The sequence below is a fragment of the Salmo salar genome, chromosome 25 (genome assembly GCF_965601325.2).
Source record: "Salmo salar chromosome 25, fSalSal1, whole genome shotgun sequence".
In the NCBI taxonomy this organism is placed as follows: Eukaryota; Metazoa; Chordata; class Actinopteri; order Salmoniformes; family Salmonidae; genus Salmo; species Salmo salar.
Genome location: NC_138315.1, coordinates 24,022,532 through 24,045,315, shown reverse-complemented (window position 1 = coordinate 24,045,315; position 22,784 = coordinate 24,022,532). Strand labels below are relative to the sequence as shown.

Sequence of the window (22,784 nt, the reverse complement as noted above, 5' to 3'; positions counted from 1 at the left end):
GCACAACTGAGCAAGAGGACAAGTGCATTAGTGTGTCTAGTTTGAGAAACAGACTTCTCACAAGTCCTCAACTGGCAGCTTCATTAAATAGTACCCACAAAACACCAGTCTCAATATCAACAGTGAAGAGGGGACTCTGGGATGCTGGCCTTCTAGGCAGAGTTCCTCTGTCCAGTGTCTGTGTTCTTTTGCCCATCTTAATCTTTTCTTTTTATGGGCCAGTCTGAGATATGGCTTTTTCTTTACAACACTGCCTACAAGGCCAGCATCCCGGAGTCCCCTCTTCACTGTTGACATTTAGACTGGTGTTTTGCGGGTACTATTTAATGAAGCTGCCAGTTGAGGACTTGTGAGGCGTCCGTTTCTCAAACTAGACACTAATGTACTTGTCCTCTTGCTCAGTTGTGCACCAGGGCAGCCGTTTCCAGCAGCAATAGTCATTTACAACATTAACAATGTCTACACTGTATTTCTGATCAATTTGATGTTATTTTAAAAATGTACCAACAAAAATGTACTTTTCTTTCAAAAACAAGGACATTTCTAAGTGACCCCAAACTTTTGAATGGTAGTGTAAGTATCGTGATAATATTGTATCGTGAGGTCGCTGGCAATTCCCACACCTAAAATAGACCAAATAAAACTGCCAGTTGATCATTTAATAGGTAGAATAGGTGTTTGGAGTGACCTTGGCCAGGGGAATGTAGAGTAGGAACCTGAAGGCAGGACTGATAAAATTGTATTACATTCTAAGTCCCCCCATTCTACAAAATAACGATTCTCTCCCCTTACAGTGGGGAAGAGTCCCATATGTGTTTTTGTCAGTGTCTCTGTATCCATATTGTACCTGTAAGTCAAAAGCAGCCTGCATCACTTGGAGAATTACTGCTGACTCACACAGAACTTCTCCATCTCATCTAAAGAATGTGTTATTTAGTTTACAGGGATAATCAGCCACTGACAGTCCCAGAGACATCAGTTCAAACACAAAAAGTGACTGAGGAATTTCTATATGTGAGGACTGGCTCAGCTGATGTGTTGAAAGCGGTCGCTAACTAATAGATGTTTACGACACACACATTTCTAAGCTACAGTTCTCTGCAAACTCAAATCAACAAAATGTATAGATGTACTGTATGATGTACTAAAGATGTAGGATGTATCATCACTGCATTACACTGATAAAATGAGCCAGGAACATATTTGGTGTCAAATAGGGAAAATGCTGCGTAGATACACTTAACAAGAACGTGTCTAGTAGGCAGCTAAATCCTTTTACACTCGAAAGCAATTTTACACAATTTGCATCTCTCATTATATTCACATACACATATACTGTGTATACCAAACATTAAGAACACCTACTCTTTCCATAACACACTGACCAGGTGAAAGCTACGATCCCTTATTGATGTCACTTGGTAAATCCACTTCAAATCAGTGTAGATGAAGGCGAGGAGACAAGTTAAAAATGTATTTTTAAGCCTCGAGACAATTGAGACATGGATAGTTTGTGTGTGCCATTTAGAAGGTGAATGGACAAGACAAAAGATTTAAGTGGCTTTGAATGGGGTGTGGTAGTAGGTGCCAAGCGCACCGGTTTGTGTCAAGAACTGCAACGCTGCTGGGTTTTTCCACCCAAAAGTCCACCACCCAAAAGACATCCAGCCATCTTGACACAACTGTGGGAAGCATTGGAGTCAAGATGGGCCAGCATCCCTGTGGAACGCTTTGGACACCTTGTGGAGTCCATGCCCTGACTAATTGAGGCTGTTCTGAGGGCAAAGGTGGGGGGGTATAAATCCATATTAGGAAGGTGTTCTTAATGTTTGGTTTACTTGTTATAGTATAAAAGGGGCCTCGCAAGCAGTTCTAAGCCAATATCCCCTTTTCCCACAAATGGCAGTTTGTTAAATTGACAAAATTAGAATGACATTCTCACACTGTGTGCAACATAGGTTATTTAAAGTAACTGTCCAGTGTTTCCAGATTTCTATTAAATATAACCTATAATTAATTAACTACAATATGAGTGAAATTGTTTTCCTTCCAATAATTTTTTATTAAGTACTTTAAAAAGCTGTTTTTCTGTGTTGGAATGGTGTGGTCCAGGGTTTCCCTTAAGAACATATGGCGCCAGACAACGTGACCGGAGAGATTTTAATTTACCGGCCATTAGAGAAATCTACCGGACACTTATGCGTTGGGTGTGTAACACATTAGGGCGTCCACTGACAGTTCTCAGCATGACACAAATCACATTCCATTACGGTAATTCATCTGAACAAAACACGCAACTCCTGTAATGAAGCAGCCAATAAAAACTAATTTTCAAAAATTTGCCAAAATGTGATTCGCGTGGAAAAGGGAAAACACCATTCTAAAAAGCACACCTGATGCAAGCAGTATATGACAGAGGTGAAAATCTCAGCTAGAAAACTCAGAAATAGGGTGAATTTAAAGATGCAACAACTAGGATGGTTTGCTACTGTGACTAGGATTGTGCATTTGTCTTGTAGACAATGAAAGAACTGTTGATATGAAAACCAATAGAACAGGAGAGAAATGGCATTTGAGGTAGTCTTTCACAGGCAGGGCGAGTGGCAAAAAGCCTAGCTGATTATTGAGTTGGGCTGCCAGTGAAAAGCATCTGAAATATGTGTGAAGACAATGTGTCTTGAGTATAATTTCAAATGTTGAGACAAGAAGAAGGGGAGGGGTGTGAGGCAAAAATAGCCTACAGACCCGTCTCTCTCCAGAATGCATGCGCTCAGCGCTCCAGAATCCACTCAGCTGTCTCCTGTCAATTTTGTGCATTCATTATTTCATGTGAATTGTTTGTTCTTTGATTGTTTATTTTGACAAATTCCCTATTACATATGTCACAAGTAGTAAATGTACAGTAACCATTAATACCCTTCATTTGGTTAAATTCATTTCTGACTCATTGCTTTGCAGGTCTCCATCACCTTGACATAGCTGTTTCTGTTTTGTCCTGTCACACTAGAAGTGCATTGTATTACTAATTAGGCATACAGTCATTTACCGTTCTCATTCTCAGAGAGAAACATTGTAGAGTTCACAACCTGCTACACTTCTGAGAAACAAGTTTTGGTTTATTTCATAATCATCATTTACGAGTATAAATGTTTTCATTGTCTTTTGTTTAGAGTGATTTGTTTTTTCTCCCAGTCAATTTGGCCGGCAACAAATTTTATTTATCAGCTTTTCATTATATTTTTTTTATGGCCAAAAAGAAAACAATTACCGGCTAACGGAAACTCTGATGTGGTCACACCCCAACAACAAAATGGTGTGGGCGTATAGCAATCATACAAAAATTTTATCCGAGTAGATCGCTGATTGGCCAGCTGCTCCTCCTCAGGAGGATGACATCATCCTCTATGAGGAAATAGCAAGCATTTTTGAAACAGCCTGTTTGAGACACAATTTTGAGGTGGGTTTTTTTAAAGTGTTTTTTCCCCCCAATTTATGCTTTGGACACAAATACGAAAATAGGATGAGTCAACAACATTATTTGGGTAACAGAATCTTATTTCAATTTTTAAAAGTGAGATTTTCACTGGACAGTCACTTTAAATCACATTCATTATATCTAACTGTGGAAGACTTTGATGTATTCAAAGCTTTATTAAAAATGTTGAATCAAATAAATACAAGGTATTTGGCAGGAGGAATCTCCTCTGAACATATGGATATGAAGGCTTAGTTAGTATTTAACTGGATCTAACTAATCTCCATTGTAATTGCTCATGGATCTCTTGGAGTAAATGGATTGAGAGCGTGACTACAGACAGAAGGAGGGCACAGGTGGCCACAAGAGAGCCTCAGCACCCACCCTGGCCTACGCCCCAGACCAAATCTAAATCATGGGCAGAGGAAGCACTCCTAAAGGGAGACCAAATGAGCTTATCCTCGTCAAGTTCCCTTTATAAAAAGGCATCTCTTCCCTTTGGGTCTGGGAAATAGTTTTGCAATACTAGCTAAAACAATGAAGAGTGTTATGATAACCAATACAAGGACCAAAAATGGCAGCAGTAAACTAAATGGGGGGGGGGGGGGGGGGGGGGTCAGAGAGACAGATGGCTCGGTCAGAACAGATGTTCCCCTTTAACTCTCGAGAACCACAGAGACAAATGGGAATTAATCAATCTGCTTCCCTTCCCCACTCAACCATGCAGGCACTTAGCTGGAGGCCAGGCTGAGTCATCACAACTGTCCCCGTCACACCCACTACCATCATGATTAAATACTGTGGTATCATATCACTGAGAGACTTCAAGGGCAACTCAAGAGCCTCTGTGGCCAAAATTTGCCTATCGCAGGCCTGCGTCTAAGCTCTCCTCAGTAGCTGTTCTCCAATGAGGCATCACGGTACAGTGGACGGTCTAATCCAATAACAAGTGTATTGGTGTATGGATTCATTCAATAAAGACTGACGTCTGGCTACCATACACTCTATCCATTCCCTACAGCCACTCCAGACACAGGCAGGCTGGTGCGGCAGCGGTAACGTTATATATTACCCATGGTGCTTCACTAATTGGAGGTCTGACAGCCACAGTGAAAGGGCAGCTAGCTAGCTAGTGGTTATGGTGTAGTGTTCCTTTATTAAACGCTGCAGGCCAGGGCAGAGCCCGTGGAGAGGAATCAGTAGATTATGACCGCTGATAGACACTAGACAGCCATTCTGGGGTTATGGTCTGAGGCTACCAGAGGGTATGAGGCTTTATGTGGATAGCTGGACACTAGGGACTAATGGCCTGTTGAAATGATCAGCTTTCAGGGAGGCACTGCAGAAAAGTGAGACGATCATTTTCAAAATGCACTTTTGATTGAAAGATTCTGTATTGTCAGTGTTATACAGTAATCTTGAATGAAACACATCTAACACTTGATATCAACAGATCATTTAGCCTAGGTCGTTTCCTTTACATGAGACCAACACCTCCTTCACATTGTTCTTGTCTACAGGGTTCTGGTATACAGTGGTTTGGTCTACAGTGGTTTTTCTACGGTGTTCTGGTCTACAGTGGTCTTTCTACGGTGTTCTGGTCTACAGTGGTCTTTCTACGGTGTTCTGGTCTACAGTGGTCTTTCTACGGTGTTCTGGTCTACAGTGGTCTTTCTACGGTGTTCTCGTCTACAGTGGTTTTTCTACGGTGTTCTCGTCTACAGTGGTTTTTCTACGGTGTTCTCGTCTACAGTGGTTTTTCTACGGTGTTCTCGTCTACAGTGGTTTTTCTACGGTGTTCTCGTCTACAGTGGTTTTTCTACGGTGTTCTCGTCTACAGTGGTTTTTCTACGGTGTTCTCGTCTACAGTGGTTTTTCTACGGTGTTCTCGTCTACAGTGTTCTCGTCTACAGTGTTCTCGTCTACAGTGTTCTCGTCTACAGTGTTCTCGTCTACAGTGTTCTCGTCTACAGTGTTCTCGTCTACAGTGTTCTCGTCTACAGCGTTCTCGTCTACAGCGTTCTCGTCTACAGCGTTCTCGTCTACAGCGTTCTCGTCTACAGGGTTCTGGTCTACAGGGTTCTGGTCTACAATGTTTTGACAGTGTTCTGGTCTACAGTGTTCTGGTCTACAATGTTTTGATAGTGTTCTGGTCTACAGTGTTTTGATAGGGTTCTGGTCTACAGTGTTTTGATAGGGTTCTGGTCTACAGTGTTTTGATAGGGTTCTGGTCTACAGTGTTTTGATAGGGTTCTGGTCTACAGTGTTTTGATAGGGTTCTGGTCTACAGTGTTCTGGTCTACAGGGTTCTGGTCTACAGTGTTTTGACAGTGTTCTGGTCTACAGTGTTCTGGTCTACAGTATTTTGACAGGGTTCTGGTCTACAGTGTTCTGGTCTACAGTATTTTGACAGGGTTCTGGTCTACAGTGTTCTGGTCTACAGGGTTCTGGTCTACAGTCTTTTGACAGTGTTCTGGTCTACAGTGTTCTGGTCTACAGTGTTGACAGGGTTCTGGTCTACAGGGTTCTGGTCTACAGGGTTCTGGTCTACAGTCTTTTGACAGTGTTCTGGTCTACAGTGTTCTGGTCTACAGTCTTGACAGGGTTCTGGTCTACAGTGTTTTGGTCTACAGTGTTCTGGTCTACAGTGTTTTGACAGGGTTCTGGTCTACAGTGTTCTGGTCTACAGTGTTCTGGTCTACAGTCTTGACAGGGTTCTGGTCTACAGGGTTCTGGTCTACAGTGTTTTGGTCTACAGTGTTCTGGTCTACAGTGTTTTGACAGTGTTCTGGTCTACAGTGTTCTGGTCTACAGTGTTCTGGTCTACAGTGTTTTGACAGTGTTCTGGTCTACAGTGTTTTGGTCTACAGTGTTCTGGTCTACAGTGTTTTGACAGGGTTCTGGTCTACAGTGTTCTGGTCTACAGTGTTCTGGTCTACAGTCTTGACAGGGTTCTGGTCTACAGGGTTCTGGTCTACAGTGTTTTGGTCTACAGTGTTCTGGTCTACAGTGTTTTGACAGTGTTCTGGTCTACAGTGTTCTGGTCTACAGGGTTCTGGTCTACAGTGTTTTGACAGTGTTCTGGTCTACAGTGTTTTGGTCTACAGTGTTTTGACAGTGTTCTGGTCTACAGTGTTCTGGTCTACAGGGTTCTGGTCTACAGGGTTCTGGTCTACAGTGTTTTGACAGTGTTCTGGTCTACAGTGTTCTGGTCTACAGTGTTCTGGTCTACAGTGTTTTGACAGTGTTCTGGTCTACAGTGTTCTCGTCTACAGTGTTCTCGTCTAGTGTTCTCGTCTACAGCGTTCTCGTCTACAGCGTTCTCGTCTACAGCGTTCTCGTCTACAGCGTTCTCGTCTACAGCGTTCTCGTCTACAGGGTTCTGGTCTACAGGGTTCTGGTCTACAGGGTTCTGGTCTACAGGGTTCTGGTCTACAATGTTTTGACAGTGTTCTGGTCTACAGTGTTCTGGTCTACAATGTTTTGATAGTGTTCTGGTCTACAGTGTTTTGATAGGGTTCTGGTCTACAGTGTTTTGATAGGGTTCTGGTCTACAGTGTTTTGATAGGGTTCTGGTCTACAGTGTTTTGATAGGGTTCTGGTCTACAGTGTTCTGGTCTACAGGGTTCTGGTCTACAGTGTTTTGACAGTGTTCTGGTCTACAGTGTTCTGGTCTACAGTATTTTGACAGGGTTCTGGTCTACAGTGTTCTGGTCTACAGTATTTTGACAGGGTTCTGGTCTACAGTGTTCTGGTCTACAGGGTTCTGGTCTACAGTCTTTTGACAGTGTTCTGGTCTACAGTGTTCTGGTCTACAGTGTTGACAGGGTTCTGGTCTACAGGGTTCTGGTCTACAGGGTTCTGGTCTACAGTCTTTTGACAGTGTTCTGGTCTACAGTGTTCTGGTCTACAGTCTTGACAGGGTTCTGGTCTACAGGGTTCTGGTCTACAGGGTTCTGGTCTACAGTGTTTTGGTCTACAGGGTTCTGGTCTACAGTGTTTTGACAGTGTTCTGGTCTACAGTGTTCTGGTCTACAGTGTTCTGGTCTACAGGGTTCTGGTCTACAGGGTTCTGGTCTACAGTGTTTTGGTCTACAGTCTTTTGACAGGGTTCTGGTCTACAGTGTTCTGGTCTACAGGGTTCTGGTCTACAGTGTTCTGGTCTACAGTGTTTTGGTCTACAGGGTTCTGGTCTACAGTCTTTTGACAGGGTTCTGGTCTACAGTGTTCTGGTCTACAGGGTTCTGGTCTACAGGGTTCTGGTCTACAGTGTTTTGACAGGGTTCTGGTCTACAGTGTTCTGTAGGCTGTTGAAAGGATCAGAGAAAGTGTACAATAAGCACTTTAAGATGAAATGGTAGAGGCCTTTAGGACCTTTAAATTAGACCACACCCCTCTTTTCCATTGTTGTTGGCTACAGTATTTGCACAATAACCTGAGGGTGGGGCTGAGGTGTGTGTCCTACCCTCCATACACACACCACCTCCCACTCTGGGAAGTGTTTACCTGATCCATGCACAGTGTTTTTCACCTAAGAAATATAATTCCTTTATTCTACTTCTGTGTTTTTCACTATGATCACAACCTAACATCCTAACGCACAGCCTTGTGCTGGGAAGGCTGCTGAATCAGCACTATACCTGACCCATTTACACACTCAGTACAGTAAGGGGGGGTGGGGGGTGGAAGAGGGAGAAAGAAGTATGTATAGTGATGGAGAAGAATGCGAGAGAGAGAGGACACACACACACACGAGGTAGAAGGTCCATCGTACCGTGACTGTGGTAGGCCCTTCTTGCTAAGGTCCATCCTCACCCTCTCCCCCACGTGTCTGTAGATCTCCACCAGGCAGCCCATAGCTGCGTCTCTCACCTGAGGACAACGGGGGTAAGGTTCAAAAGGCAATCTTAGCGTTCTTAGACTGGATCAACTGTCTGTTAGAACTAGCTGGAGAATGCAATTATCAGTCACTTATATAAACCCGGTTTCAGCCATATTACTTGAAAACGTTCAATAGATGTTATTCGCCCACTAGTATATGTTTAATGCTCTTAAAACAGTAACTGTAGATAAACATTTAGCCTGCCTCCACCAGCAGATGGCACTGTCATGTTGGGTGGTTGAACATCTCTGTACAGCCACTAAGGGGCTCCACGCCCCTATGGTAAAATGCTGCTGCAGTCGACTCCTTTGTCTGTGCTAGAGCTCTCTCTCTCTCCCTGGCCAGCAATGTAATAAACTGATTCATGACACAGCAAACAGACTGGGACACAAATAGGCTGTACATACCTGACTGGTGGGATCTCCTAGAAGATTACATATGTGAGGGACTATTTTACTGAGGGTTAGGCCTTGGGCTCCATACCTGGAAGAACAAAGACAGAGGATGTCAATGACATCATTAGGTAAGCATTAGCTATAGCATCACAACAAAATAAAGACTCCTGACTATAAAGACCTTACCATAATATCATTGTATAATTCTCTATGATACACATCAGATAATATTGTCACATTTTAAATCAAATCAAGGCTCATCCATTCTCTTGGCAGTTAGCAAAATGTCCATTGCTATCAGAGAATTATACCCTGTCCATTATGCACTAATGACAAAAAACATTAGCAATGTTAAAATAAATCAGCTGAGAGCTGTAATACACATCTGGTGTATAGTAAGGACAGACAGATTCAAAGATGGGTGATTGAGAGGCCAGGCAGTCTTACATGTTGAGAGTTGAGATGAGACAAAGGCACACTCCCTCTCTGGTCCTGTTGTTCTTGTGTTTGAAGCCTCCCAGCATTCTGTCCCAAACATACTAGGGAGGAGAGGACAGGATATTTGTACCAGGTCAACAATCAGTCACTTTTTTTATATCATGGATCAGGATCATATAAATTAACATACAATCGAGTCAGGAATCAAAGAGTACTAGGGATTCAGAAATCAATAAACTTGGCATTTATCAATTTGAGACTTTTGATAGTACTGTAGTATCACCACCAGAAAGCGAGGGAATCATATGATCCTGGTTTGTCAATAACTCGTCTGTGTGTACAGGCTGTATGTGTGTGTGTGTGTGGTGTGTGTGTGTGTGTGTGTGTGTGTGTGTGTGTGTGGTGTGTGTGTACCTGTGGGGAGGCAGCCTGCTCCATGATCTTCAGCAGCAGGATTTGATCTTGGTCTCTGACTTGGTCTTTGGAATCACCCAGACGATCTATCAGACTGGCCAGTACTAGAGGCACAGGAGAGATGGAGACACAGAGAAGAACAGACAGGGAAAGAGGTAGCATTCTTATCTAAAGGTGTGAATGAGGAGTTAAAATCCAATGGAGCTCAATAGTCTAGTCTGTGCAGGGATACAATAGTGTTTTTTAGTCAGACATTTTGTCTAGAAACCTAAACCAATTTCTATTTGAACTAATTTAAACATGAAAAAAGTTATATTTTTAAGATAATAAAATGACAATCTTACCTGTTCCCACATGGTTCCTAAATCGGTCCTGTAACCTTGTCACTAAGGCAGATAAAAGGTCTATACCTAGCAAAGCCACCTGGAAAACACAAGAGGGACATTTTTAATAAATATAAAAATACTAAATGACAAAATATGAAAAACCACATAGAAATTACAATATCATAAAAGATCTTGGTCATTTATTTACCAACATTATACTAAAACGAACAATTTCCCCCTCTTCCTTCTGATTGAGTTCAGTATGCAAATTATTGTTGCAAAGGATTGTGGGTAAACGGAAATATCCTCACTTGATCTGCTCATAAAAGAACAATAGATGATGCTGCTGCTCTGAAACCTTCATAATCTTGACCTATTAAACTTTAGTACAGCACTGCCATAGAAAAATCATTTAACAAATTGCCACCCACCATGGGAAAAACCATGGCTGATATAAGCTAAGTGCACTGCCCCCCCAATATATTCAACTTTCCTTGTCATGGGGTGAGGGAGCTGCTCAATGAACGTCTAGTGAGAGTAGCCCTGCTAACACCATAACGACACATAAGCATCACCTGAGCTTGCTCAGTCCATGGTGCAATTTTTGGAACCCAATCTTGTAAATAACATGCAACACTGACCAAAGATCCCAGCTGCATTGAAGAACACTGGCATCTACTGGTATGTGTGAGAAATGTTGGATGTACCAGCCATTAATACAGCCACGGGTGGATTTTTTTCTTCAGCCGGTGGTCAGGGGGCCAGAACTTAATTACAAATAATTTGCTGACTGTAAATTGCCCACAAAAAGCCCAAACAGATTTAACATTTGACTAAAATAATAATTTTAAACCTTTATTATGTTTGGGAATACTTTGAAAGAAAACATTTGGCGCTCATTGGCTGGCGTTTTACAGTCTTATGTCCAATAATAAAATAAATAACACAATAAATATTGGGGAAACCTGGTCCATGTTATCCAATTGAACAGTAAGCTTCCTCCTACTGCACAACTTTAGCAGATATCCTTTCCTCAATTTGGGCTACAGGCTGGTTAAAGTTTACTTGACACTACCGGTAGCAGGCATGTCTCCTCTGGGGGCGTAATCCTGATCCCTTGTTCCCATGGGCAGACAAAAGCAAATTACAGTAATTATACTGATGACAAGCCTGAAACAAAAGGCCTGGAGGAGAGAACTAAAACTGGGTGGCCAGAGGAGAGGACAACAGTACAGTGAGTCAGACCTTAAAAAGAGCCTCAAACTGCAGCTCTGATTTCAACCACATTTAGTCTCTTCTCAGAGCAGAATTTAGATTCCCTCGATGGAGAGAAACTACTCAACCCAGAATCTGCTTACCCCATTGCTTTCAAAAGTGTATGATTACACTCACATGCACACTCTCCCTGTATTCATCTACACACAGACAGACACACACACACAATGTCAGACTTGGGTGTCGGCCAATAGTGCCGGGAGGCAGGGTCATCAGGGGGAGAGGCGGATGGAGGATGGCTGCTGCAGTGCCCCCTTCCTGCCTGTTGATAGTGTGTGTGTGGGTATGAGTGTGTGTGTGGGTATGAGTGTGTGCGTGTATGAGCGTGTGTGTGTGTGTGTGTGTGCGTCCTCTCTCTAGTCTCCACCCCCCAGTCAGAGACAGACCCCTCCCACTCTCTGGTCCCTGCAGACAGACAGATGGCTACCCCCTCCTGTCCCCCCCTGGCTCAGGGCTGGTAAACATAGTAGGGATTTGTCCTGTCATCATGAATACTCTACACTTCATTTCAACATGGCCTTCTCTGTCATTTCCCCTCTCAAGTCCCCTGACTTTCACCAGGGGAATGTTGATGTTCTGAGACAAGCTGGCAGACTGACTGGGTCTATCGTTTTACTTTTTGTCAACACTTTCTTTCTCTTGTTTGTTTTAAAAGTTCACAGGAGGTGGTGATGAAGAATAAATAGGGGCAGAATGTACACTCTACCCTCTCCCGCCAGCCAAAATCAATTCTGACCTACAACACAATTAGACAATTCCCAGACCTGTCTGTCCGCCCCACCTTGGCTAACTAGCGAGTAGCAGAGTATGGATCCCCACCCAGAGATATATGCTACAGGATATTAAGGCTGGTGGCCATCCTGTCTGATGACATGCTGGTAAAATAAGCTCATCTCAGTCGCTGTGGGACCAACGTCCCATTTAAACCTGCAGCACCGTATGCTGTAGCCATCTCTAGCATACAGTGGCATCACTTGCCAAGAGGATAAATGACTCTGACAATTATATGACAAACAGCACCTACAGTCCTACACACAGTAGATCTTTATATGTCAGAGATAAACAAGGAAGGGGACATCAGAGGAGTACATGCCCATCCTACTAGCATGAAGACATGCCACACAAAGCAAGCGGCCCCAGCCAGTAGGGCTAGTTCGGTATAGCCAGCCAGTAGGGCTAGTTCGGTATAGCCAGCCAGTAGGGCTAGTTCGGTATAGCCAGCCAGTAGGGCTAGCTCGGTATAGCCAGCCAGTAGGGCTAGCTCGGTATAGCCAGCCAGTAGGGCTAGCTCGGTATAGCCAGCCAGTAGGGCTAGTTCGGTATAGCCAGCCAGTAGGGCTAGCTCGGTATAGCCAGCCAGTAGGGCTAGCTCGGTATAGCCAGCCAGTAGGGCTAGCTCGGTATAGCCAGCCAGTAGGGCTAGCTCGGTATAGCCAGCCAGTAGGGCTAGCTCGGTATAGCCAGCCAGTAGGGCTAGCTCGGTATAGCCAGCCAGTAGGGCTAGCTCGGTATAGCCAGCCAGTAGGGCTAGCTCGGTATAGCCAGCCAGTAGGGCTAGCTCGGTATAGCCAGCCAGTAGGGCTAGCTCGGTATAGGCAGCCAGTAGGACTAGCTCGGTATAGCCAGCCAGTAGGGCTGGCTCGGTAGAGCCAGCTATACGTGTTCTCTATTAGTAGAGGGTTTCCTCTCGTGCCAAAATCCATCAGCCATCTGTATTACAATGGACACTTAATGACATCTCATTCACTCAAACATGTCTGCTATTCATCCCTGTGAGTCATGGAAAAGAAGGATCCCCCCACACTCCTCTGATGTGGCTGGACCAGGCTTAGATTTAATCATGGCAAAGCCCATTCTCTTTTATTTTACTTCCAGTGGCTTGACAAACCACACACACAAACGCAGAGTGACCTCCCTCCCTTGTCTGCTGAGACAGTAGAAGTACATATTAGATCAGACAGGCATGGATGTAATGCAGATTCATATGCACGTACCCCCTCCCCCCCCACACACACTGTGGGCTCTCACTGCAGTGATTTTCCATGAGTCAGGGGAACAGCTGGGCTGAGTGGTGGCTGAGTGGTTGAATGGCTAGAGGAGAGGAGAGGACAGCCAGCCAGTTAGACAACCTGTCCCTGTCCGGACAGACAGAGCCCAGAGGCAGAGCTACAGAGTAGTTACCTAACACATAGCACCCTGTCATTACTCTGGATGCCTGACCCTCCTTCCCTCCCTCACATCAAAGGTTTAGCAGCTGATTCTGGATCAGTTTTGTGTTCTTAGCACTACCCTGGTTGGAGTCAGAACTGGGGGTTGACTGGACTGGTCCTAGACCAGTGCTTGGGGCAGGTAGTGAGTGATGCTGATAATATTATGCTACAGCTACTGTGTGTGTTGTTTCCAGCAGCCTAGCACAGTGACTCAGCAAAAGGTAGGCTAGTCAGCAGGCAGTACTCAGGAGCCTGAGGGAGAGCAGTCCTAAAGCAGAGTAAAAAAAACAAACAAGTAAACACGCATTAACCAAACATAAACACACAAACACACGGCAGTATTTCCAGTCCACTTCACACATACGATGCTCCCTGCCTCCACCTGTTAATGCTTGAATTCCTGAAGTGAAAACTGTGAAATAAGAGTCTCCTCCTCCAGCGGGGGAAAAAAGTATTTGATCCCCTGCTGATTTTGTATGTTTGCCCACTGACAAAGAAAGGATCAGTCTATAATTTGAATGGTAGGTTTATTTGAACAGTGAGAGACAGAATAACAACAAAATATCCAGAAAAACACATGTCAAAAATGTTATAAATTGATTTGCATTTTAATGAGGGAAATAAGTATTTGACCCCCTCTCAATCAAAAAGGTTTCTGGCTCCCAGGTGTCTTTTATACAGGTAACGAGCTGAGATTAGGAGCACACTCTTAAAGGGAGTGCTCCTAATCTCAGCTTGTTACCTTTAAAAAAGACACCTGTCCACAGAAGCAATCAATCAATCAGATTCCAAACTCTCCACCATGGCCAAGACCAAAGAGCTCTCCAAGGATGTCAGGGACAATATTGTAGACCTACACAAGGCTGGAATGGGCTACAAGACCATCGCCGAGCAGCTTGGTGAGAAGGTGACAACATTTGGTGCGATTATTCGCAAATGGAAGAAACACAAAATAACTCTCAATCTCCCTCGGCCTGGGGCTCCATGCAAGATCTCACCTCGTGGAGTTGCAATGATCATGAGAACGGTGAGGAATCAGCCCAGAACTACACGGGAGGATCTTGTCAATGATCTCAAGGCAGCTGGGACCATAGTCACCAAGAAAACAATTGATAACACACTACGCCGTGAAGGACTGAAATCCTGCAGCGCCCGCAAGGTCCCCCTGCTCAAGAATACATATCCATGCCCGTCTGAAGTTTGCCAATGAACATCTGAATGACTCAGAGGACAACTGGTGAAAGTGTTGTGGTCAGATGAGACCAAAATGGAGCTCTTTGACATCAACTCGCCGTGTTTGGAGGAGGAATGCTGCCTATGACCCCAAGAACACCATCTCCACCGTCAAACATGGAGGTGGAAACGTTATGCTTTGGGGGTGTTTTTCTGCTAAGGGGACAGGACAACTTCACCGCATCAAAGGGACGATGGACGGGGCCATGTGCCGTTAAATCTTGGGTGAGAACCTCCTTCCCTCAGCCAGGGCATTGAAAATGGGTCGTGGATGGGTATTCCAGCATGACAATGACCCAAAACACACGGCCAAGGCAACAAAGGAGTGGCTCAAGAAGAAGCACATTAACGTCCTGGAGTGGCCTAGCATTCATAATGTGAATGCACCAATTTGTAAGTCGCTCTGGATAAGAGCGTCTGCTAAATGACGTAAATGTAATCCTATAGAAAATCTGTGGAGGGAGTTGAAGGTTCGAGTTGCCAAACGTCAGCCTCGAAACCTTAATGACTTGGAGAAGATCTGCAAAGAGGAGTGGGACAAAATCCCTCCTGAGATGTGTGCAAACCTGGTGGCCAACTACAAGAAACGCCTGACCTCTGTGATTGCCAGCAAGGGTTTTGCCACCAAGTACTAAGTCATGTTTTGCAGAGGGGTCAAATACTTATTTCCCTCATTAAAATGCAAATCATTTTATAACATTTTTGACATGCGATTTTCTGGATTTCTGTGTTGTTATTCTGTCTCTCACTGTTCAAATAAACCTACTATTAAAATTATAGACTGATAATTTCTTTGTAAGTGGGCAAACGTACAAAATCAACAGGGGATGAAATACTTTCCCCCCCACTGTATATAGAGATCCTAGATGAGTAGCCTACCCATCATATCTTCCCTCTGCTGAATGCAGCACTAAAGAGGTACTGCGGCTAGAGCTCTGGTATTTATCGTTTACTGGACATAGTAGTCTTATCTAAAGGCCGACGGTTCTGCCTGAACTTAAGCTCCAACGTGTATTCTTCATGCGTAGGCCCTATATGCATATTCACTAGACTCAGCCATTCCCTAGTGCTGTGTTATGGTCACATCTCAGATCGAGATGAGATATTACATGGTACTACATGGTACAGGGCTTCCAGATAAGCGGTGTGTATCTGCGTGTGTGCAGAGGCTTTAGCCCTGGCTCTGTGTGTCTCCACACCTCCACATTGTTGCAGCTAGTAAAGGCCACATCCCTGCTCCTGCCTGAGGCTGTACAACCATCCCTACAGAACTAACACTAGCCTGTGAGACAGCTCACTACCATCCACGGGTTACATTCCCCACACCTCCTCCATCTCACATAGTTCAGTATAGAGATGGGTGCTGGAGGCATAGGTAGAGAGGTATAAGAGAGAGGCCATAGAGATGAATATAAATGCTACATCTATTTCTATGTATCAGGCCCAAACCATGGGACATCAATGTTCTGATAGTCTGGTGTTTTTAGGAAAACAGTGTGTAAGGGACCAGTGTTCTGGAGGTGCGCATGGGACCGGTTACTGCAGGCAGGATCCGTAGCAACGTGACCACACAACATACTGACACTATGTAAAAATACACTGTTATGATGAAGTGACGAGAGAGAGGATTTGCAGGTTTGTTAGGCGAACATTATTGCATAACAAGTATTATGCTCCTCCATGACAATCTGTCGGTGTATGAGCGCAGGATAAATGAAAAGCTGAGTTAAAGGGTAGCCTCTGACAACACGTCAAACACAACTCTCTCTCTCTCTCACACACACACACACACACACACACAACACGTCAAACACAACTCTCTCTCTCTCTCACACACACACACACACACACACACAACACGTCAAACACAACTCTCTCTCTCTCTCACACACACACACACACACACACACACACACACACACACACACACACACACACACACCACACACAACACGTCAAACACAACTCTCTCTCTCTCTCTCACACACACACACACACACACACACACACACACACACAACACGTCAAACACAACTCTCTCTCTCTCTCACACACACACACACACACAACACGTCAAACACAACTCTCTCTCTCTCACACACACACACACACACAACACACACAACACGTCAAACACAACTCTCTCTCTCTCTCACACACACACACACACACAACACACACAACACGTCAAACACAACTCTCTCTCTCTCTCACACACACACACACACACACACACACACACACACACACCACACACAACACGTCAAACACAACTCTCTCTCTCTCTCACACACACACACACACACACACACACACACAACACGTCAAACACAACTCTCTCTCTCTCTCTCTCACACACACACACACAACACGTCAAACACAACTCTCTCTCTCTCTCACACACACACACACACACACACACACACAACACACACAACACGTCAAACACAACTCTCTCTCTCTCTCACACACACACACACACACACACAACACACACAACACGTCAAACACAACTCTCTCTCTCTCTCACACACACGGCAGCTAGGGTTGCACATTTTGGGGAATATTCAGAGGTGGAAAATTTCCATGGGAATTAACAAGAATATATGCAAATTAATATTAATACCATTTAAATGTAATGTTTTTTGCATTGGATATATTTACCATATATGAAGACCGAAACATAAACCTTATAAGTAGACAATTGCTAATTATTAAATCCTTCCAATAGAAATAAAAAAAACGATTTAGTTATGAACTGAACTCTAATTAAATGAGTTGACTCTTCACATGGGATGACTTCACTGAAGCGACAAAAGGGAATATTGAATGATCCAATGATCCATCGCATCTCCCCAAAACATTTTCAACATACAACATCTGTAAAATGATAGTCTAGAAACTAAATCTTTGGTTGTCTTCCTCTCAGGCTTCCATGTCTTCTCCCTGGACCTCCTCAATGTTCACCTCTTGAACATCAGACTCTGAGGCCTCATCTTCACTGTCACTTTCCAACCTTGTTGAGGATGGCTTGTTGTCAGTCTCAAAACGCCTCAAATTTGCCTGGATGGCCACCAATTTTTCAACCCTTGTATTGGTCAGCCTGTTGCGTGCTTTGTTGTGTGTGTTCCCAAACAAGGACCAGTTAAGCTCTGAGGCGGCTGATGTCGGTGGGATTTGGAAGATGATCGAGGCAACAGGGGAAAGAGCCTCAGATCCACAAAGTCCCTTCCACCAGGTGGCTGATGAGGTATGTTGGCTTCGCCAGACTGCCAAGAACCTTGCCCTCATCCAGGCCAAGGTGGCGAGACACAGTAGTGATGACACCATTTCTTCTCTTACATCTGCAAGCAGAGTCTGAACATCAGACAGGATGGCATTGTCTCCCTCAATCCGTACAATCGCTACTGATATAGGTTTCAGGAGTTTCAGGCTGCTTACCGCTCTCTCCCAAAATACATCATCCAGGAGGATCCTCTTGATGGGGCTGTCCATATCGGCAGACTGTGATATGGCCATTTCTTGGAGAGGCTCCTTCCCCTCCAGGAGACTGTGAAACATGATGACAACACCACCCCAACGGGTGTTGAGCAGCTTAAATGTGGTGCTCTTATTCTTCTCACTTTGCTTGGTGAGGTAGATTGCTGCTATAACCTGATGACCGAACCATTTCCTTGCTCTCTGAAATCCATTGTTTTCAGTGCCATGATGTCCTTGAAGTGCAGATTCAATGCATGAGCAGCACAGCCAATGGGTGTGATGTGAAGGTAGGACTCCTCCACTTTAGACCAAGCAGCCTTCATGTTTGCAGAATTGTTTGTCACCAGTGCAAATACCTTCTGTGGTCCAAGGTCATTGATGACTGCCTTCAGCTCATCTGCAATGTAGAGACCGGTGTGTCTGTTGTCCCTTGTGTCTGTGCTCTTGTAGAATACTGGTTGAGGGGTGGAGATATAGTTAATTATTCCTTGCCCACGAACATTCGATCACCCATCAGAGATGATTGCAAGATACTTTCTCTATGATTTGCTTGACCTTCACTTGAACTCTGTTGAACTTTGCATCCAGCAAATGAGTACCGTAATTTCCGGACTATTAATAAGCCGCAAGGTGCCTACCGGTACATTGAAACAAATGAACTTTCCACAGGCTTTAACGAAACACGGCTTGTAACAAAAATAAATGGGCTTTAACGAAACACGGCTTGTAAAAAAATAAAATAATTAGCAGTAAGCTTTAGTTGTCAACTCCTCACGCTGCTGTTTCCGACGTCTTATTATCGACTCATTAAGACCAAGCTCCCGTGCAGCAGCTCTATTTCCTTTTCCAACAGCCAGATCAATCGCCTTCAACTTGAAAGCTGCATCATATGCATTTCTCTGTGTCTTTGCCATGATGAGGGTGACAAAATGACTACCATAATCAGAATGATGGGAAGTTTGAGAGCGCTCAATTTAATCTAAACAGTAAACCAAAAAGTTGTTTGACCTTAACCCGTTCCGCAATTTCATTGGTCTAATGAAAGCTTCATGCCACCAAAAAACTGAGCACGTCACAGAAAAATCCATATATTAGCCACGTCATTGTTTAAGCCGCGAGGTTCAAAGCCTGGGAAAAAAGTTGCGGCTTATAGTCCGGAATTTACGGTAGATAAAGCATGTCTGGTTGGAGGGGTGTATGCTGGGCAAAGAACATTCAGAAATCTCTTCCAATACACATTGCCTGTGAGCATCAGATGTGAACCAGTTGCATAAACCGCTCGAGCAAGACATTCATCAGCATTTCTCTGACTACGTTCCTCCCTTGAGTAAAAAAAACAAAAAACGTATGATTCCAGGAGGACCATGAGCTGTTGCTATCAATAAGGTGTCTGATTCATCATTTTCACATCGAATAGAAGTAGAGGGACTTTTGTCAGAGGTTGCTTGTTGTGAGCGCTGAGTGAACTTTATGCACTTGGCCAGATGATTCTGCATCTTCGTTGCAATCTTCACATATGATTTGGCACAGTATTTGCAAATGTACACAGCTTTTCCTTCTACATTAGCTGCAGTGAAATGTCTCCACACGATAGTGCCGGTGGCATTTTCCTATAAAGATGAGAAAAACAATGTGTAAAAATAAATAAAAATACAATTCCATGTACAGATAAATATTAAGCAGTTAGATTAAACAACTCCTTTATATGATAAATGTTTTAAAATTAAACAAGTATGGAAACAGGTGAATTAACACTCCTCAGTTAGCAGGCTCAAGCAAGCTAAAACCCACATGGTAGCAAAAAACTAACTAGCAGAAATTGTTAAGTTAGAAATGATTTAAACACACTTTGCTGTAGGCTACTATTTACTAGTTAACAAAAAAATCATGTATGTCATATAAAATATATTCACCCCATCCAGTATTGTAATCAAAACTTAACAGAAAGCACGTAGTCCTTGGCTCAGACAGTGTAGGAGTGTGGGCTCAATAGCATCTCATTAGTGTGCAAGATCTTGAGAATCAGCTGTACATGTGATGGAAGAGTGCACTGTACATGTGATGGAAGAATGCACTGCACATGTGATGGAAGAATGCACTGTGCATGCAGAAGGTTGCAATTCCATTGAATTTGTGATAGTTTAACCAAAATATGCCACATGACCTAGAATTGCCTTATGTGTATCCCACAAAAAAGGTTCACAGGATAGAAAAGGGCATTAGTCTGCAACATGATGACAAACAGGCAGCAGCTAATTTGTGATGTTTGACACTACATGACAGAAATCTGGGATCTACAGCCTGATCTGACTGCCTCTTCTCTGGGTGGACTTGTCTTAAAGTGACTAGTTTTGCAGGTAAAATTGGTCAAAAGAGACTCCCTCAAGTTTGGCCCAAGCCATTAAATAGGCTAAGCATTGGCTAGCCCATGGAAACAAACAAGAAGAGAACAGGGGATATATTTGATCAACCTTCCACAAATGAACACCATTCATGTTATTGAACAAAGAAGTCTCTTTCATGGAGAAGATGGGCTAACTGTTGTAGCCTAACTGTTTGGGTCTTGCTGGTATCGTGTGGTTAGTAGCTAGGGGAAACCTTTGAGATGACCTTCTAATAGCATTCTGAAAGATAGCAAAGAATGAGGTTGTGGCTACCTGTAGAGACAGAAGGGCAGGAATGAAGCCCTGACTAGCTAAGACCAACCCATAACAGAAGTCAGGAGGGGCAGGCAGAATTACCACAAACATCCACTCCCTTTTTGCCATTTCCTTTTCTCTGACATAGACTTACCCGTGTGTGTTTGTGTTTCCTCAGTGTGTGGTCTCTGTAAGTCAGGATGAAACACGGTAGCGGGGGGCTTTCACTTTGAGAGAGACAAGGACAGGGACCTCAGGCACCCGTCTGTTTCCCTAAATAGCCAAAATACCCTGCCTTGTAAGAAACTGTTTCACTTATGTCTGGGGTAAGGTGGTAAAGGGCAAACATTTGGGGGAATCCCAACTGTGAAGATTAATAATAGATCAAATCAAATGTTATTGGTCACATACACATGGTTAGCAGATGTTATTGCGAGTGTAGCTATATGCTTCTAGATCCGACAGTGCAGCAGTATCTGTTGCGCCTTCTTCACCACACTGTCTGTGTGGGTGGACCATTTCAGTTTGTCGGTAATATGTACACCGAGGAACTTAAAACTTTCCACCTTCTCCACTGCTGTCCCAGCGATGTGGCTGGGGGGGTGCTCCCTTTGCTGTTTCCTGAAGTCCACATTCATCTCTTTTGTTTTGCTGACATTGAGTGAGAGGTTATTTTCCTGACCCAACACTCCGAGGGCCCTCACCTCCTCCCTGTAGGCTGTCTCGTTGTTGTTGGTAATCAAGCCTACCACTGTAGTGTCGTCTGCAAACTTGATGATTGAGTTGGAGGCGTGCATGGCCACTCAGTCATGGGTGAACAGGGAGTAAAGAAGAGGGCTGAGAACGCACCCCTGTGGGGCCCCAGTGTTAGCGGAGTGGAGAAGTTGTTTCCTACCTTCACCACCTGGGGGCAGCCTGTCAGGAAGTCCAGGACCCAGTTGCACAGGGTGGGATCGAGACCCAGGGTCTCAAGCTTAATTATGAGTTTGGAGGGTACTATGGTGTTGAATGCTGAGCTGTAGTCAATTAACAACATTCTTACATAGATATTTATTTTATTTAGATGGGATAGGGCAGTGTGCAGTGTGATGGCGATTGCATCGTCTGTGGACCTATTGGGGCGGTAAGCAAATTGGAGTGAGTCTAGGGTGACAGGTAAGGTGGAGGTGATATGATCCTTGACTAGTCTCTCAAAACACTTCATGATGACAGAAGTGAGTGCTACGGGACGATAGTCATTTAGTTCAGTTACCTTAGCTTTCTTGGGAACAGGAACAATGGTGGCCATCTTGAAGCATGTGGGAACAGCAGAATGGGATAGGGATTGATTGAATATGTCCGTAAACACACCAGCCAGCTAGTATGCGCATGCTGTGAGGACGTGGCTAGGGATGCCGTCTGGGCCGGCAGCCTTGCGAGGGTTAACACGTTTAAATGTTTTACTCATGTCGGCTACGGAGAAGGAGAGCCCACAGTCTTTGGTAGCGGGATGTGTCGGTGGCACTGTATTGTCCTCAAAGAAGTTGTTTAATTTGTCTCGGAGCAAGATGTCGATGTCTGCGATAGGGTTGGTTTTATTTTTGTAATCCGTGACCCTGCCACATACGTCTCGCGTTTTAGCCGTTGAATTGCAACTTCACTTTGTCTCTATAATGACGCTTTGTTTGTTTGATTGCCTTACGCAGAGAATAACTACACTGTTTGTATTCGGCCATGTTTCCAGTCGCCTTGACATGATTAAATGCGATGGTACATGCTTTCAGTTTTGCGCGAATGCTGCCATGTATCCACGGTTTCTGGTTAGGGAAGGTTTTAATAGTCACAGTGGGTACAACATCTCCTATACACTTCCTTATAAACTCGCTCACCGAGTCAGCGTATACATCAACGTTATTGTCTGAGGCTACCCGGAACATATCCCAGTCCACGTGATCGAAGCAATCTTGAAGCGTGGAATCCGATTGGCCAGACCAGCATTGGATAGACCTAAGCACGGGCGCTTCCTGTTTTAGTTTCT

The 22,784-nt window shown here is 44.1% G+C and overlaps 1 protein-coding gene and 1 non-coding gene across 30 annotated transcripts in view; one reads left to right on the top strand and one right to left on the bottom strand.

The window, feature by feature from the left end:
* The window catches only part of clasp1a (cytoplasmic linker associated protein 1a), a 98,451-nt gene that overhangs the window by 53,586 nt on the left and 22,081 nt on the right, over nucleotides 1-22,784 (bottom strand). For all 29 annotated transcript variants that reach the window (XM_082969022.1, XM_082969032.1, XM_045707238.2 and 26 more), the window contains exons 3-7: nucleotides 9,949-10,027; nucleotides 9,605-9,708; nucleotides 9,200-9,291; nucleotides 8,765-8,840; nucleotides 8,250-8,347 (exon numbers count right to left, since the gene is read on the bottom strand). In XM_082969022.1, the coding sequence (XP_082825148.1) occupies nucleotides 8,250-8,347; nucleotides 8,765-8,840; nucleotides 9,200-9,291; nucleotides 9,605-9,708; nucleotides 9,949-10,027 (449 nt within the window). The remainder of the gene's footprint in view (nucleotides 1-8,249; nucleotides 8,348-8,764; nucleotides 8,841-9,199; nucleotides 9,292-9,604; nucleotides 9,709-9,948; nucleotides 10,028-22,784) is intronic.
* Nucleotides 10,418-10,542, top strand: LOC123730665 (U4atac minor spliceosomal RNA). Its single transcript, XR_006762100.1, has one exon. It is a non-coding gene; the product is annotated as a U4atac minor spliceosomal RNA (small nuclear RNA).